Source organism: Epinephelus moara, chromosome 23 (genome assembly GCF_006386435.1).
Source record: "Epinephelus moara isolate mb chromosome 23, YSFRI_EMoa_1.0, whole genome shotgun sequence".
Lineage (NCBI taxonomy): Eukaryota > Metazoa > Chordata > Actinopteri > Perciformes > Serranidae > Epinephelus > Epinephelus moara.
The window spans coordinates 5,727,570-5,746,797 of record NC_065528.1 but is presented as its reverse complement, the minus strand read 5'-3'; the positions used below and the strand labels follow the sequence as shown (position 1 = coordinate 5,746,797).

General features: G+C 40.7%; 1 protein-coding gene across 2 annotated transcripts in view; it reads left to right on the top strand.

The window, feature by feature from the left end:
* Positions 1–18,250, top strand: part of kcnc2 (potassium voltage-gated channel, Shaw-related subfamily, member 2) — a 125,430-nt gene extending 107,180 nt beyond the window's left edge. The window contains exons 2-5 of one of the 2 annotated variants that reach the window (XM_050035985.1): positions 2,019–2,952; positions 5,693–5,863; positions 15,547–15,642; positions 16,576–18,250. In XM_050035985.1, coding sequence (XP_049891942.1) covers positions 2,019–2,952; positions 5,693–5,863; positions 15,547–15,608 — 1,167 coding nt within the window. In that variant the 3' untranslated portion in view covers positions 15,609–15,642; positions 16,576–18,250. Of the gene's footprint in view, positions 1–2,018; positions 2,953–5,692; positions 5,864–14,468 lie in introns of both variants that reach the window. The other variant, XM_050035984.1, reaches the window with a different exon arrangement.
* Positions 18,251–19,228: the final 978 nt, after the last annotated feature.

Sequence of the window (19,228 nt, the reverse complement as noted above, 5' to 3'; positions counted from 1 at the left end):
TCATTAATGACTCAAACGCCCAAAGTAACTCCACACAGCTGCTTCCCTACAACAGTCAGTCACCGCACATTGTTATGCACATCTACAGTAAATATCTCTATTTCAATATTCTATATATTATGAAATTGTTCCCACGCCTACATTCCTATGTTTATGCCTTCCTTTGTCTTCGCTACAAAAAACAAAGCAATTTACATCCACTGCCAAATACCATCCTTGAACAGAGGCGGGGGCACCCATATCCCTTCTGTATACGAACACCTGTATTCACACGTCATGTGATGACACTGAGCCATCTCTTAAATCCATCTATGTTAAAGACTTTGACATGTGATTAAAAGTTATGGAAAAAGCTAGCAAGTGAAACATGAGTTAGAATTATTTTGTCATGCTTAACAAGAAAACTACTTGTCAAGTGTTGTCAACTTACTTGAGATTGGGGTCAGACCAGTAATAAGATGTTTCTAAGAACAAATACCGGGTTGCCAGGTTGTGGAATGTTAATCCCCTTTCCACATAACTTACTGTTTTTGTATTTTATCATTGTTTTTTTTTTTTAATGATCAGATGTAACCCTCCTCCAATGGACTGTTTTGACCACTTTTAGCATTAATCACAGCATATTCAAGTACTGACAGCACAAGTTCTACATTATGTAATGGTATATGTATGTTCTTATCCCTATCCCAAAGGGTCAGACTGATTTAATGGGCACAAATCATTTAGTTCCCAGCCTGAGTGTTTGGACCTCCACAAGGGGTGGTAAGATTAATCCAAACAATGCTTTTTAAGCCTCCACGCCGGCAATAGTCACGGTTGGAGGTGTTATGTTTTCAAGTTGTCTGTATACATCCCATTTTCTTGAACAAGGTATTTCGGGGATGTCTTGAGGTAATTTCTTCAAATTTGACACAATCGTCCACTTAGACTGAACAATGAACTGATTAGAATTTAGTGGTCAAAGGTCAAGGTCAGTGTGACCTTGCATCTGTCTCATTCTTGTGAATGCAATATCTCAAGAAGGCCTTTAAGGAGTTTCCTCAAATTTGGCACAAACCTCCACTTGGACTCAAGAATTAACTGATTAGAATTTGGTGGTCTAAGGTCAGAGTGACCTCAGAAAATTCAGAGAATTCATATGCTAATTATGACATAATTTCACACAAATGTTAAATACACAAATAGCTTACAACAAAGTGATGACATTTTATATCCAAAAGGTCAAAGGTCAACATCATAATGTTCTGCAAAAAAACACTTTTCTGGCCATTATTCAATGTCATCCAACGCATCCATGTTTGATCCATTGTCTGTGAAAGCATGTAAACTGTAACTGCAACTTGACTGGTTTGCGAAGGCATACAACTGCAAGGCACACAAGTACACACAGTCCTTCATGTTTTTTTTGCTATTGTTGCAACTTTAATGCATGATTTAAAAAAAAAAAAAATCAAAAACCAAGTATGTACTTGGTACGTACTTGTACTGGTACATACAGTGCAACTACATGGAGATGTGGCATAACTTTTGCTATAAGAGACAATAGAAATGTAAACAAATGCACAAAATAAAAAAGCACAAACTACATACATTGCACAAAAATAAGTACAATTTTCCCAATCCCCCACTGATTCTGAAGACTGATGTTTGTTTGGTTAGTTTAACCACTTTCCTGCTTGTTTTACTGCCAACTGTCCAACATACCAGCAGCAGTAAATTAGATCTGACTGCATCTGCATTCTCGTTCTACATTCCCACCAGGAGCAAGGGGGAAGTGTGTGTTTATTTGTTGCTCTTGCTAATAGATTGTGCCTCTCTCAGGAGTCCATTCAAATTGATGCAAGTTAATTAAACCTGTCTGAGTTCCCTCTCTTTCTCAGGAGTAAATTAACTGATTGATCTTGGTGTATGTATCCTCAGCCAGTGTATAGACCGTTAAGGTTCAAACCAGTTTAAATTTAAGGGATGGATTGATAGTAATGTGTGTTTTTCTCTTTCTCTCTTTTCCTCCCTTGTAGTTTATAGCCTTTGCATCTTTGTTCTTCATCCTGGTCTCCATCACCACCTTCTGCTTGGAGACTCATGAGGCTTTCAACACCATCATCAACAAGACTGAGCTGATGCGGAACAGCAGCGTGCCGGACTCAGGTCCGCAGTACGAGATTGAAACTGATCCTGCGCTCACCTACGTGGAGGGCGTTTGCGTCTTTTGGTTCACCATCGAGTTCCTGGTGCGTGTAACCTTCTGCCCGGTCAAGTTGGAGTTTATTAAGAGCGTTCTCAACATCATTGACTTCGTGGCTATCCTGCCTTTCTACTTGGAGGTAGGGCTGAGTGGTCTTTCTTCGAAGGCTGCCAAGGATGTGTTGGGTTTCCTCAGGGTTGTGCGCTTTGTTCGTATCCTTCGTATCTTCAAGCTAACACGTCATTTTGTGGGGCTAAGAGTGCTGGGCCACACATTACGTGCCAGCACCAATGAATTCCTGCTGCTCATCATCTTCCTGGCGTTGGGAGTGTTAATATTTGCCACCATGATCTATTATGCCGAACGAATCGGCGCTAATCCCAATGACCCCACTGGTAGCATCCACACCAAGTTCAAGAACATCCCCATCGGCTTCTGGTGGGCCGTAGTAACCATGACAACACTGGGCTATGGCGACATGTATCCAGAGACCTGGTCAGGCATGGTCGTGGGCGCATTGTGCGCCTTGGCAGGGGTGCTGACGATAGCCATGCCTGTGCCCGTTATCGTCAATAACTTTGGGATGTACTACTCCCTGGCCATGGCCAAACAGAAGCTGCCCAAGAAGCGGAAGAAACACATCCCTCAGGTGGTGCAGGGAGGGTCCCCCATCTACTGCAAAGGTGATCTCAACACCACCTGCAACAGCACTCAAGGTGATCTGTGCCATGTCAAAGGGAGCAGGGTACTAGAACGCAACCGCTCAGGTAAGACCATATGGCCAGACCAAGGCTATATAGGAGTGAAAATTATGAGCAACCATACCTAAGGAGTAAAGTTCAGGTTACACTGAATGGTTTAATATATGTGGCAACAGCAATGAAAATCCTCGTCTCAGGTAGAAAGCAGTTTTTATTTGACAGGTTCCCCCTTGAGACTAGAAATGTTTTTTCCCTGGAGACTCACTCACACCACAGCAGCTCCCTCACAGAAGATTGAACTCTTTTGCCTTGCAGCCTTCATCTCTGGTTGCCACAGTGATAAGGAAGGCAATGCACAAGGTATTGAGAGCAGGAGATGGTTGTGTAAAATAGCTTGTGCTGATAAGAATTCCGAGTCCTTGTGTCCAAGTCTTTTTTCCTGTAGGGATTCTTAATTTGTTGTTCAAACCGTAGGTGGCTGTTTTCCCTCTAGGCCCACGTCAGTAATTTACTCTTACACATCTGATATTGATGGAAATTAGTGTCGACCTCCATATACCAGCTTTCTTTGAATTCTAGTGCAGACATTCCTGAGGGTAGGTGCTCGCTCTGGGCTCTTCACAGTCTATTTGTTTATTAGGTCTCAGAACCTTATATTTACAGTAATAAGCATAGAATAATTCATGCCTCAACTGAATGCACAAACAGAATCAATCTGGTTTAGTCGCCTATGTGATTTCCTTAGAGGTCATTTCAAATACACAGTCTGCAAGGTCACTTTCCTCTTCAATGTCCTTTAGACTGCCTCCTGCTTTATGTTTCAATGTGAAAGGTTCCATTTAACATGTACTGTATGCTCAATTCAGTCACGACAGAGATATCATAGATTTGCATTTTTTCAATTCAGTTTAGTATCAATTAGTTTCCAGCGTGGGTTTGCTTATTTTATTTTAGTTTATATTGATTCAAAATGTTTAGTTTTAGTTTAATTTATATTAATGTCTGCATTTTTTTATTACAATATGAGGCATAATTGTTCAGAATAGGTTTTACAATACAAACGCAACACTGTGAAGGTGATTGCTTCACAATCACGTAGACATTCCAGCCTCATTAAACATATTCCCTAGTACCTCTCCATGCTGGTTGTATTGACAAATTTGATCAAATTGAAAAAGATTTAAATCAAAGACAGTTACTGAATATTGTTTCAGTTATTTTCCATTTTTTATAGAGTCCGCAGCCCCTAGGGAAACCTCAAAGTTACTGCAGGAGGGCTGCCAAATCATTGTTTGATTATTCAATTTAAATTTCAATCATAAGGGTTTTTTTGTTTCTTCAAAAATTTAAACATGCCTGAAAATACACAAAAACATTAACCCAACATATTATTAGCAAAGATAATTTGGCATATTTACATAAAAAAAAAAATAAATAAATATATATATAAATAATAGGCTAGCTGTTACCCATGAATACTTGTGCAATCATGTGAGCTAGCTAATACCAAATTACTGTGAGGCACCTGTCCATAATGGTGAGGTGAACTAGTTAGCTAACATTTTCATACAAACAAATCATATTGGCCACTGAGCTGTATTATTATTCCAAGTGTACTGGCATTCTTGTGAGCAGTGATAGATTGTTTTTGGATCTTCTTTAAGAGACTCTGACATACTGTTCACCTCAGAAACCACTAACCAAAGTTTAGAGGGTGATGCTAATGCACCTAGCCATGCTTCAACTGCTGCTGACTTAGCCACAACAGACAAGTGCAAATAAGTGAAGACCCAGAAATATTTAGAGAATTACTTCCAACTCAGTTTTATACAATACATGTAGAAGGGGATCGCTGTTCATTTTTCTTCGAGCTAAGGTGTTCTTGGCCTGAAAAACGTTGAAGACCCCTGATGTAGGAGGGTTTTGTTGTTTACTATCACTAAAACAATATAAACACTCCATAAATCAAATCAATTTTATTTATATATCCCCAAATCAGAAATCACAGTAAAAGCCATCTATCAAAGTATTATTACTATTAAAGTTGATAAGAAATAACATTTAAGTCCTGAATTCATTTTGGAGAAATACACTAAAGAGGAGCTTAAGCCAACTTCCACCAAAGAAAGGTTGCTGTGAGCATAAACATGTTACTTACACGTAGGTAGCAAATGATGAAAAGCCAGACTTTTAGTCCCTCAGCAACTTGTCTCTAAGGAGGGAGGGACATGATTAAACAATTCATAACTATCATATTATCTAATTATTTAGTATCTCTGTTGAAAATCAGGGAATTATTGATGTCACTACTTAAGTTTTAATAGTATGGTAAATTCATTGCTGAGGGATTTTTTTAAATTATTACTGGAGCTACTGTCATAAGCTCATGATTAAAATCTCATAGCCCTTTTTGGCAGAATATCATTAACTGTATGAATTGAGCAAATTAGATAAATTGACATTTATTACTGCGAGTCAGTGACGCCTCCAGAAATGTACGCGTGGCCAGATGGGGCCACTACAAATCCCAGGGTGGCACACCAAAAACAAAAGCCATAACTGGATTTCAGGAATTTGATTATGCTGCTGGTGTAGGCTATTACAAAAACTGTCAGTATGAGAGGGATTGCATACTGATATACTTTGGTTTCTTAGGGTGCAGTTAATGATACTAATGATCTGATGTGCATAGACTGATACTGGTCTAGCTTAAAAAATGAAAGCACTACAGCCTCATAAAGACAGCAATGTCAGCCTGCAATTAGTTTTGCATTATTTTCACCCTTGCTTGTTTCATTTCTCACAGTTCTGTCAGCAGACTGCAGCGGGGGCAGTGACCTGACCATGTCTCCAGAGGAGAGGGTCCCCATGCGAAGGTCCAGCACCCGGGAACATGACCGCCGGAGCGGGGGAACATGCTTCCTGCTTGCTGCTAGTGATTACACCTGTCCTGCAGATGGAGGGATGCGTAAAACAGGTAACTGCATGTAGAATTAACTTTCAACATGATTCATTAAATGTTAAAATGAACATTTAAATGTAAGTCTTTTCATAAAAGTAGAATTTATTTAAAAAACATATTACAACATTTTCTTGTCTTGAAGAATCATTCTGAAATCCATGCTTGCTATTGTTCATTAATACTGATTCGTGTTTCATTCATTAGTCATCACTTATAAATCTGGGTTAGGTTTCATCTCAGAGGGATGTCCTGTGATCACTTTGTTTATTTTTTGTATGTGTGGAATATTCTTTGAATAAATTGAACAGTCAGAGCAGTTCATATTTCAAATATGTTCTACCATGAAAATACAGATGTCAGAGCTCAATATGTTTTAAGAAAATCAGTCAAAATCCTCATCAGCTGATCCATATCCTTAGTGACGGGGACTCCAACATCCCTGGAGGGGGGAAGGCTGTTTGTTCAGGCCTAGTGAGCTCAGGTAATGTAACCTGTGGATCTGCTGCTGCGGTGCTCAGCAGTGACACACGGCATCACTTTTTTTGTCAATTCTGAGGGGCAACAGTGTCCATGCAGCTGACTCAGAACTGTTGCTTTCTTTACAATTTATTCATGTTTTCTTGTTGCCTGGAAACACTTGAATAAATTTCTGACCCCGTGTGTCACTTTTTTGGCTGTTGCCAGGTTCATTGCCCATCTACCGCTCCCAAAGAAACTGCCCAGTGTCATCATCTGCATCAATCACCTGGCCCTAAGGTGATGATTCATCAGCAGATGTTTCAGATATCTCACAGTCAAAGGAATTAAAATTGTTAAAGTAAAAGATTCTAATCCCATCGACTCATAAACATTTTGACTTCTTCACTGGAACAGGCTAACATTGGCTGCTAATAACAACAGTTTGAGCTAATCACCAGTGAGTACAGTGGATTTATTTACATTCAAATTAAGTAACATAGCCCATTGACCATCTTTTATCTGACATATCAGACCTGTTACATATATTCTATCTTTTATGGTATTAAAGCTGCGGTAGGCAGGAATCTGAAAACAGCAGAATCTGCAAATACAGCCTCCTCCTGCAGCTCTTCCCTTTCTGTCCTAAGCCCCTCCCACCAGACAACCACTGGTGTATGCTTGTGCTTCATACAGTAACCCAGTTTTTCCCATACACTGATTAATTTAATCGTATTTCATTTTAAAGCTGCCCACAGCGCATTCGCTCAGCCCTGCTCTCTCTCTGTTTATCCAACCACAAATGAGACAGGAATTAGCAAGCTAGCTACTCCATAGTGCCTCCGCCTCGCTCCCCACCGCTGTGGACTGCTTACCCGAGAGAAGAGCGGACAGCAGCTCGGGAGACGGACCCTTGGTTGGCAGCTGCAGCAGCTCGGATTTAGCCCATGCAAACTCTGCAGCACTGGGTGACACAGCGGGCTGGTGGCCACCAGTAGCACCGGGCCTAACCTGAGTAACGGCAGCAACAGAAAGTTTGCTGATCTGGCGGGGAGTCTGGGCTATCCGCTCCCCTGATGCTGGGGTTTACGGTGGCTGGATTAGAGTTGCTGCCCACTCTCCTCCTGGCGAGGTGGTCTGTTGTGGCAGGGAGTGAGGCAGAGGACACACTGTGATTCGAGGCTCTAGCTACATTAGCTACATAAACGTGAACTTGAAGTTGCAGCCATTAGCCTTGTCGTAACAGAAGGCTAAACTATAGGCAACATTTTCTTTCCATCTCTAAAACACTTTGCAGATATTGAAACGTGTTTTATTGTGTTTATTGTCAAACTCTCTTTAAGACTCGCACTTTGATAAGTCTGTCTTCCTTTTTGGGGTTGCTTTTTGATGCAGGCAGTTGTTGCCAAGGCTGAAATAGCAACTGTTTCTGCAGGATTCTTTGCCACTGAATCAGGCTTTCAACATCTGAAAGGAAGTGCATGCACATCACCATTTGTAGAGCAGCCAATCCACCTTATTTTTCACGGAAACACGGAGGCAAAACAGAACGCAGCCAGCTTCCGTTTTTTTTGTGCAACACTTCCGGTCCAGCACTCTTGACCACTGTGTAAATGGGAATCGCCTTGTTGTTTACCTTGTTGAGTTTAGCTATATATATATATATATATATATATATATATATATCACATTTTCACGTAACTATATCACCGTTTAGACTAATATGATGTTTGTAAAGTCTATAAACACAATGATTGAACAAACATTACTATTTCTGTGTGCACGTTTTGTAATTAACATGGTTATCGTAGATTAGCTGGGCTAACCATTAGCTGTTAGCCGTTAGCGGTGTCTGTAATAACTCAATAAACAGTCGGTGAAAAAAATATTTTTTCCAGCGGATGTCTTAGTTACAACATGATTGAGCTAACCGGAGTAGTGTCATGTCGTATCCGACAACGGGAGGCTTTTAACAGATGACGTCCTGTTGTTAGCTTTGCTGCTAGTGTTAGCTGTCCCTGTCAGCTGCAGCAACTGATGCTTTCTAGATATCGTGATTTCCCAAAACTGAATAAATACCACACATAGCAACACAGAACTGCTTTGCTAGCTCATTCATGTTGTAACGGCTGGATGGTTGATGCGTACATGCTGATTCGGGTGCTATCAGAGCTGATCCGTGCATCACTATGGCTTAATAATCAACTCAGTCAATAAAAACAACCCGTCCTGTGTTAGGAGTGTATGTCGCTGACAGAAAGAAAGAAAGAAAGAAAAGAAAAAAAGATAGAAAAGCAGTGTGCACCTCACATTTATTTCTCACAGTTGTGCACACGTTTGGCTGGCATGCAGAAGCACCGTCTGTGTGTCTGTGTCGAGGGTGCGAGCCGCAGCTTCAGCTGCTCAGGTAGAGAGGCTGTGTAGCCCGGTGTGTTTCTGCAGGTTCTCTGCTGGTACACTGGAGACGGGGATCAAGCAGTTTGTCTCACTTGGGATAGATTGTGCTTTTTTGGTTCATAGTTTTTAATTGACGTGCGATTTATTCGCGTTTAGAGGGAATTATTTTTACCGGCAGTTACCGAATAACGGAAGCGTGGGCACAGTTATCTATATAAAATCCACAGACTAACTAACTAACTGACTGACTAACACAATTGAAAATTGAAAAAAATTAGCTTGCACCGTTAGCTCCGGTAAGGGAAAGCGGCTGACCGGAAGTCACGCACAAAAACACGTAAGTTGACCACTATTTACTTCCGTGTTTGAAAATAAGGTGGATAGGAACGCCCTCTCTCTAAAATTACCTGGTGCAGAAGTCTAGCATTCTCTCAGTCCACTTAAATTACAATAGGCACAAATTAACTATGGGGATTTTTGTCCACTGATGCCAAAATGAAACTGCCTACCGCAGCTTTAAGCTTAATAGTTCCATAAAGACAAAGAAAAATAGGTCAGTACATGCAATTCCAAGCCCTTCATACGAAGTTGTTTCTGATCATTAAAATGTTCTATATTAATGAAGTCAGTTTGCCCAAGTTAAACATAGTGAGTTGACCATGGCTCTAGTTACACCAACAGGATGACCTGATTCTTATTTCTAACTGGACAATGTTGAAACTTTGCTGGCAAAGTTTATTAAGCCTAAAGCTGGACAAGATATTGAAGCAGTATACATTGTTTCCAATGAGAAATATCAGTGGACAATATCAGATTTGTCCCGATGGTTTGCCTGTCAGTCATGGCCTTCAATGTGGTAGAGGTGCATCAGTGGGAAAGGTCAGACTCAGAAAGGGCTTGACCTTCCAAACACTTTGACCCAAGCTAAAGGTCATTATGAAGTTCAAATCTGCTGAATTACCAGAAAGTCCCGTTGCTGTTCCATTTCAAAGGCAGAAAAGGTCATGAAGTAAAATGTATAAACTGAGCAGCTCACACAGTGGAATTGGGGTCACAGTGCAGCTTATTTGATAGACAGTATTCCTGTAAAATACAGCCTCTGTTTGACCACACTAAAATAATACTCAGGCACCATGCGAAGCCTAAAGCATGTTTGTTAGATTAATTCCTCTGTTTTATCTCAAGCATCTTGAGGCATTAATGTAGTGTTAATCTGCGCTGTAATGTGGAAGCGGTAAGCCTTGGCTAATTGCATTCTATCAGAAGTTAACTGCCTCTCGAGGAGGCTCACTAAATGTCCTGCTTTCAATGCTCTATAGCCTCATAGTGCTATAGTTCTCACTCTATAGCAGACAAATCAGTGCTAGCGTACCAATAGAGTGCCACTCTGTAAATTGAAGATTTTGTTCAATTGAATTTCAGCACCTGTTTTGTAAGAATTCCAATGAGAAAATACATCATTATGGTTATGTTTTTATTGAAGTTAAAAAATTAATGGTTAATTAATGGTTTCCAAGCTTGGTATTGAGACAGACCAGCAGAGAAGCCTCTGTTCCTGTGGTCCAGATCCTCTTGTGAGCACAACATGGTGGTCTCGCTCACAGCAGGGCACCTCGCCAGTCTTGTTTTTTCAACATAGGAGGCTGAGCAGCTGTGCCTTCGTCTCTGATGCTTCAGCCAGCGGTTGCAGTCGCAGCCACGCTGACACTGATGCATTAAACATGGGGTCCTTTCTAGTCCCTGCTACCTGTTGGCATAGACTCAGGCTGCCCTTTGTTCTGCCTGCTCGGCTGGTTCTGAAACAGCCCCAGTTAAACGTACACCGTCCCATTCGATGAAACAAATGGTGCCGTATGCAGTATGGTAATGAGGCCACGTCTCCATTAGCTGTTCCTCATCAGTGTTTACGCCAGCTGATTGGCATGCTCCATTAATGATCTGGCTGCTTTGGCTTGCTTGTTTATTTTTGCACCAGTGTGCATTACATGCTGCATTTTTAGATGTTTGAGCTGTTGTAAAGTGTGAATCTGTACAGATAATAAAAATATAAAAAGCGAAGGTGTTTTTATCCTCATCTTCATCAGTATGTGCCAGCCACAACTTGTTATACACACAGAAACAGTCTGTACTACTTGATACATGATGTGCATGTTGGTAGACTTGATATATGACTATATATATCTGAACTAAATGCCTCAATATGATAATAGCAGTTTATGCAAGCATACCTAAAGTTATTACTATTTATTATTTAGTTACATTTATAGTCTTTAAACGATTTCTTATGAGTGAAAATACTAATGATGATGCCATGAGGTGAATGACTGCTAATGCTTCTATTCTTAAACCCTACTACTTTAAGAATAACAATATCTCTTATGTGACTAAAAGTTCTCCACTGTTAACTCTGGCAGACTTGAGTTTTAATCACAAAGGCATTTCTCAAAGGTGGAGTTACAGTAAGGGTGAAGCAGTCTGATTGGTTGAATGAGTGGGTGGAGCCAGAGAACCATTGTGGCAACAGAGACATTGGTCAGAATAGCAATGGAAGTGATTTCATTATTTCATTCATTCATAATCATGCCATTCATTGTGTTGGAACATTAGCATGATGGCTAACTAGCTTAGCTAGCTGTAGGCTGGTATGGTTACCTTGAAGTCCAGCTAAACTAAGCGGCAAACAGATATTTAAGTGCAGCTAATGTCAAATCGCATCAAATTGTGATTACAAGTTGCCAAATGGGGAAAACTATACGTGTCAGCCTCTAAGCAATGATTTTCGTACTCCAATACGGACAATTTCAACAGCCCACTATAGCTACTAGCCACTTTAGTTGACAGTTTCCTCTAAATAAAATCCAATATTAACACTAATACAATCACATCAGCTAAAGGTGGCTTGACTGTTATGAGCTTTATGTAACACAATAAGTAAAAGCTTAATCCCCCTTTATCTGGTGTAGCAACATTACTGGTGAACTTTATAAACATATGTATGTAAAATCTGTAGGCAGCAATATATTAGTTTGGTATCAGAAAATTTCTGGTTTCTGTTTGTTGTCGGAGTAGTGTTGACCAATCACATTTGCACAGCAGGTACAATACATGTGGAGAGCAAGAGAGGGGGAACACACTGGCCGAAATTCAATCTCAGAGCCATAGATATAAAACATAGATACCTCATCGCCCACTGGATCATACGTCAACATCGTCACCATATTGAAGAGAACAAGACTAGCCTGTTAATAAATGCAAGTAACAGGGGAGCTGCTGTTTTACTGGATTAAAAGCACTTTAACGTTTATATTTCTCAGCCAGTTGGAATGAGTTCATGATCTACGTGAAGCATAGAAAAACGTTGATCTTGAATCTTGATATTTAGGCTAAAATCACTGCTGGACGCTTAAGAGAGGAGTGTGTGTTAGGATTACATGAACTAAATTACTTATGTGTTTGTTAAAGGGAGCTGTAAAAAAAATTGTGAAAAAGTTTGGCAAAAGCATGGATTTGGTTTATTTTCCTTGGTTAAACCTTGTGGACTTTGGTAGTACTTAGTGAGACGTCCCTATACGATTTAATGTGGAAATTAAAAAAAATTCAACAAGCTAGCATGCGAGCTAGTGTGCTAGCTAGTATGCTTATCATCTCCTTGATCAGAATATAGTAACCTTCAGCACTGCTCATTTTAGAAACGTGTTTATTTATGTTATGTAATTTGCATTTACATTGGTTACCGTCTGCATCCAGGCACAATCCTGGGAAAATCAAAATTCACTAACGTTAACAGTAGCCTTCTAGCTATGTTAGCTTATGCTGACTGCTGGCAGCCAGAAACAAACATCTATCGTCTGTTTGATATTCTGAACAAAGAACCGATTTTCTTTGGGTGGCCTTTGTAGAAAGAGCAGTTTTGAAAGTTTCAATATTCTGTTATGATCAAGGAGTTGACAAGCAGACAGTGTTAGCTAGTTAGCTTAACAGTTGTCTACTTGGACAATAAATGATATTATGTAGGGATATCTACACAAGTATTAACCTAGGACAATGAGTCGGATCGATGCTTGACAAACTTGACTTTTACAATTCCTTGTAATGATGATTTATTTTCTACTATGTAACTTTAACGTTAAGTAATTCAGCTCATGTAAGCCGACCACACAATCTTGAGCCTCCAGCAGTGATTATAGTCTAACTTTTAAGATTCTAATTAACTGGAGACAAAACTTTTTTTTGTACAGAATATACAGTAGATCATAAACCCATGACTATAAAAACAACTCATTGAAATCGGTTGAAAAAATATAAATGTTACAGGGATTTTATCCAGAAACACAGCAGCTCCCCTGTTACTTGCATCCCAATATGGCAGCAATGTTGGCGTTTTGTTGCAATGGGCTGACACAGTCAATGCGACGTCTACATATATTTTTCTGTACTTGGAACCCATTGTTCCCAGCTATCGTCTGATGACAATCTAGCTTTTCCTTGGCTTTTTTTCATTGTTATTAATAATCTGCATTCATATGGAGATATTTTTTATAGAGATTAGCCGAAATGACCGGCGCATGGAAGAGGAAGTCTTGGACCGGATCCCCCGAAATACTGGCCTTGTCCATAGAGGCTTATCGTCGTCAGACTGATAGCCGATGGGTTCAGAGATTGCATTGATAGCAACAGGGGTGTCTCTGAATAATGAATGCTCCTGAGACAGAATAACAGGAGGATTTTCCATCCTACTCTGCCAACGTGGCATGAAAGCAGCAGAAAGCCAGTAGCCACGCTGTTTTTATGGATTTGGTCTAATGTCACAAAATCTCGAGGCACAGTCACTACAGCGAGATTAGATAACAATACAGCTCTAACAACAGCCACCTTTTTCTGTCACAGCAGGGAGAGCACAGACGTAGCTAATCACATTAATGATGGATCCATTCCATCCAGCTGTGCTAGTGAGCACATTATTTGTTTATGAATGGAAGCAGATTCGGTAAAATGGTGTACAGCTCATTTTTGATCAGCTGAATTGACTGAAATTAACATTGGTTTTTATTAAAATGTAACTGCCAGCGATATTTGCTATTTGCAGATTTTTTTGCCACTGGTTTGTTGACATTTTTGCTGAATGATGAGTGAGTCATAGTTTGACTCAGACTTACAACTAGAAGGCTGATGCAGACGATTTTTCCTACTCAGCTGCTTGTGGTTCCAGACAAATTAAGTCACCTACTTTGACAGCAAAGAGTAAAATAGCTAACTGTTCTTGTGTTGTCTTTTTTATTGTAAATGTTACTATTTTCCTCTAAATGAGCAGTGTCTGAGATTACTTCTAACTCATTCCCAATCCCAATGGGATGCTGCGATGTATATTTTCTGGTCAGATAGGGTTTCCAGTGATGGAATGTATCTGAAGCCAGGAGACTGTGGTTCTTTGGCTCTGCCTTCTGAGGATTAACTCAGCCAATGAGGTTATTTCTCCCTCTAGAGCAGCTCTGGCTCAACACATTTGCCTATCTAAAACTCCAATCTGCCTCACAGTCATTGTCAGGAAAAGTGCTGTGCATGCACTCACCATACAGTATGTTACTGTTGCTCTGTCTCACTCCTGTCTCCTGTCTTGTCTCGGTTCACTCGGCTGGCTCGGACTCGGATCGTTGCCTGCCCGCGTGCCTGCCTGCCTGCCTGCCTGTGTGTGTTCATGTCCTGTTCCTGCACAACCACAACCACCACCTCCACCACCACCTCCTCTGTGTCGCCCCCTCATCTGAAGGCTATGAGAAATCCCGGAGCTTAAACAACATAGCGGGCATGACTGGTAACGCCCTGAGGTTGTCTCCCGTGACCTCACCCTACGGATCGCCCTGCCCGCTGCGACGCTCTCGCTCCCCTATCCCCTCCATCCTGTGAGACGTGCAGCCCTGGGCCACTTTGGTCCAAACCAGCCCACATCCTACCCCCCAAACAAACCACCTCCCTTTGGTATTATATCTGAACTCTGTTCTCGGTATTGTGACTAGTGGATAAGTACTTAACTTTGTAGCTAAGACTAATGTTAGTGGCTTGGGCAACCTGAGCAACTCCTCTTTTCCTTGAAGTTTGATGTGCTTAGCTAACATCCTTAAGTAACTAGTCAGTTCTCCTGTGTCTTTTGGAGTTCCCTTTAGTTCGATATTGTGAGACTTGCAATAAAAGAACTCTGACTGGTGGCTTTAGAAGTAGCAGCCATAACATTTAATAAAGGACACATGAATAATCAGGGATATTAGATGTTGCTATATTTAGATACCTTGAAAAAGACGTGCTTCCAAAAAAAGAAAGAGAGATGTCACTTCATTTTAACCTCACACAACTGTGACTTTGTCTTTGGTTTTCTACTTTATTTTTGGGATTGAGACGGGAGGGACGGGTGTCGGGAAGGAGCATTTCAGGACTATGTCTCGACTCACACAAGCACACGTACAGTCTGTCACTCTTCACCCGCTGCTGGGCCTGCTCATGTTTTTGCATGGATCATCCTGTAACCATCGTCTGCGAGCAATGTGGCAGACAGCGAGGACAGCTTGAGGAAATGTATATTTGAGAAAGTATTTTTTAATGTAATGTTATTATGTTGGGGTTGGGGTACACTCGTCTCATTTTTCCATCGGCTTCACCAACACACCACCCAGGAGACTGAAAACACAGAACGCCAGCTGGGTGTTCGCTTCTCTCTGCATGTTTTTTTTTTTTTTTTTTTTCCTTTGCTCGTCTGCTATTTCCGACTAACTTTCTCCCCACCTCCTCTGTGTTTTGTTTTCTTTGATGGAGTGCCACCAAAGCTGTTGTGTCTCTGGTTGTTTTGCTCACAGATAACTGCAAAGAGGTTGTCTTTACTGGTTTCACACAAGCAGAGAGCAGCGTTCTATCTTAATGGCTTGAGGGGAAGATGCCACCATGGCGGAAAGGTAACCTTCTGAACAGGTGTGAGGGTCAGATTGCAGTGTGGGACCCTCTCGCCCTTTTGGTCATAAATTAAGTTTGTATTCTTGTGTGTGTGTGTGTGTGTGTGTGTGTGTGTGTGTGTGTGTGTGTACTGAAAACCGGGGGTTATTCAATAATCCTAAGAGGAGATACCTGTATGAAGAGACAAGCGCAGATAAACATGCACTATTGATGGCACTATTACAGGTGCTGCTTGTAGCGTTTTAATCAGCTGATAATTATATTAACACATAAGTATGATTAGAATGAACAAATGACACTATAATTGAGGAGAAAATGGCATTTTGTATCATATGACACCAGATTTGGATGGAAATTTGCACAGTTTACACCCGAGGAGCAGATTTTGTTTGTTGCAAAAAACACTGACACATAACTCAATCCTTCTCTGCTCTTTTATCTGCACAGTTTCACTTTATATCAGCCATCTCCAAGGGCTATTAACTGCTCTCAAATCATTTATCCATTCACTATATTTCATAAATTGCCTCTGTGCACCAACAGGTGTGGGACAGCAGACACAACCATGCAGCGATGTGCCTCACCCATCCCTACAGTATGTCTATACCAGTAGCAGATGGTTGCTTAGCAACTGGCTCACAGCTAGATGCATCTTACACATAGCTCGGCAAAAAGTCAAACAATTAAAAAGAAGAGCTCTTGCAAACATTTCTCTCCGTTTGTATGGCGAATTATTGAATCACCCCCACTTAAACCACTGCAATATACAACAGAGCTTTTATAACTCAAGCTGAAACAGCACCATAGATCTGTACCATGTTGTCATTTTTTGGTGCACATATTGAAAATAGCCAGTCTGTGCATGTTGTGAAATGATGCTCAGCAAAGACATTATGCATTTCTGATATTTAGAGATGTGTTTATATTTTATTTAGACGATTCTTTTCCTATTTGAATGACGGTGGGATAAGTCATCAGTATGAGGACCTATTGCAGTGGGAGGACCCCATTTGGAGCCATAAGGCCACTCCTACAGGACAATATGGACAAGGAGGCACGCAGAGACTATTGGCTGACAGCCGCCCGGCCAGTGGCTTAGTGCGCAGTAACGGGACGTAGAGATAAAAATTAAACCCTGGGAGGACTTTGACAAGCATTTACCTTTTCCTGATTTCTCTTTTTGTTTTCCTGTTTTAGAACTGTGGAGAAAAAAAAAAGGCTAGCAAAGCAAACTGGACACGTCCTTAAAAGAGACTACTGTATAGATATCGCTCCTGTAAATAAGACAACACAGCACATCTGGGTCAAGCGGCTCCGTCCACACATCTGTCTTTCAATGGCGAGTCAGGTAACAGGGTGGTTGGTTGCTAAGTTGCGCCGTGACACTCAATCACTTTTCTTGCTGTGGTATCCCTCCTCGCAATAAGTGTATTAAGATGTATCAGTTGAGGCACTTTGTGTTCTAAAAATGGAGTGTATTCATATATGAAATTCTACATACAGTATATACAGTATAGAGAGACAAACGTGCTAAGTTGAATAAATGTGACATTATGGTCATCTCTGCTTTTGTTTCCCTTGGTAATTTTCAGTAGGTTAATTGCTCTGCTGTGTGTTAATGTGTGTGTATCCTAAAACACCAGGGTTAAGATCTGCAATTTGAAAGGCCAGGTCAGCGGAGACCAACGAGTGGACTTGATGCTGTCACTCTTCCAGTTAGTTTTAGCACAAACACGAATGAGACAGAGTTCCCTGTGGTGCAGTCGCCGTTCTAGAAGTCCTTCCCTTTTCCGAGCACCTAAACATGCAACTACCCTGCGTTTGTGCTGCAGATGTTTGTCTCCTCACAAAACAAATTATTCTCACCAGACTACTCCTCATAACTCCTGGTGGCTAAACAAAAACTGCATAACTTGATTCTTCCAAACTTTTCCCCTTGTGGGGGTGGAGCAAAAGTGTAGCAGAAGTTTACCAAGTTATAAAGCGGGACTTCTAGAACGGCTACATCTGCACAGTAGCAACCCCGTGAACCCAAACAATCAGATCGGATTTGCAATAAGCACCCGAAAACAAAAAGCGCCGATCCACACTGTGATTTCAGCAGCCCGTTAAAACAAGAATGCAGAAGGAAAAGGGAGTGAAAATGCAGCTCTGAAGGCTGTTCGAAATGACTGGCAGGTGGCACAGCTTGGTTCTGACCTGCACAGTCGTGTCACCCTGTACCCACAATCCTCCTCGTGTAGTTCACACGCTGCTTTACTCTTTGACTTGACAAAGGGGTACCGTTCTTTGTGTATTTTTAGGATGACGTTGTAACTTGAAAAAAAAAAAAGGTGTTTATTTTTTTGAATCCAGAACATGTATTTTTGTGTCTTACTGTTGAGTACATTGCTCTTATCTGTAAAAGTCATGGTAGTCTGATGCTGTGCTTCTCCATCGTGTCCTCAAACTGTCAGGCTTTTGATCCGAGTTCATGTTTTGTATGTTTTACTGTGAGGAAAATTCTAGTTTGAAGTCTGTATTTGTGGAGCCTTTTGTTGGCATTCTAAAGTGCATGCTGAAAAAAAACCCCCATTATGTCAAATTGTAAAAAAAAAAAAAAAAAAAAAAAAAAAAGATGACATACTGTATATCACGTTCAAAACAATGTGTATAGAGTGAAGGTAAATGCTATGTGAGAGATTCACATAAACTATTTATCTTTTAACTGATTGTTTCTTTCTTTGCTTCGTCTGACCTGTTTTCTTCTTGACAGTGATTTTGGGTGTACTGAAAAAGCAAAATATGGGTTTACCTTTAGTCGTACATATCTGCCTGTGTTTCAGTATAAAGCTTTAAAACTTCTGTTTTACAAAGACAAATATCAGATTGTAGTAAAACATGTCAAGCTTCACAGGAAGTATTTCAGCACAAGGTTCACTTGCGAGCTTATTCTGCAGCTTTAAATCCCGTCTCCAACCCAGTCTACATAATAAAATGCTGGCATTGTACATTTGCTTTAAATATATAAGTTGTAAAATGTTTTTGATATGTTAAAACTTTATGTTTCAACTTATTGTTGTGAAAACGCTGTGGTTAATGTGTGGTTCGGTTCGGGGCACAAAAACTCCTTGCTGCTCTCATAAACTGTTAAGACATTTTCCTGCAAAAGTAATGCACCCAAATTCGTACATATCTGATGTAGTTTGAAAAGCTGTGATCATGTGACCAATGCACTGTTGGGCGTAAACAACAAAGCAGTCCTGTACGGTAGGTTAGGGTGGTGGATGGGTCACAACAATGCGGACTTTCCCCTTTGGGTGGACTGTCATTTTAAGGTATGTCCCCACCATGTTACTTTAACCAACCTCAAACCACAGTTACTTAACAATAAACATGTAACATCATTCATGGGGTGGTAATTCCTAGAATATCATATGAACTGTTGTGTCTGCATTTTCGTAGGATATCATATAACCCATTCTGAGGACACCTCGATTAGGGCTGGGAAAGCATCACGTTTTTGCTTAAAATACCTAATTTGGTTACTGCTAACACAGCTGGACATCTGCTGAACTGTCCTTAAAAAATATGGGGTTTTGTAGCCAC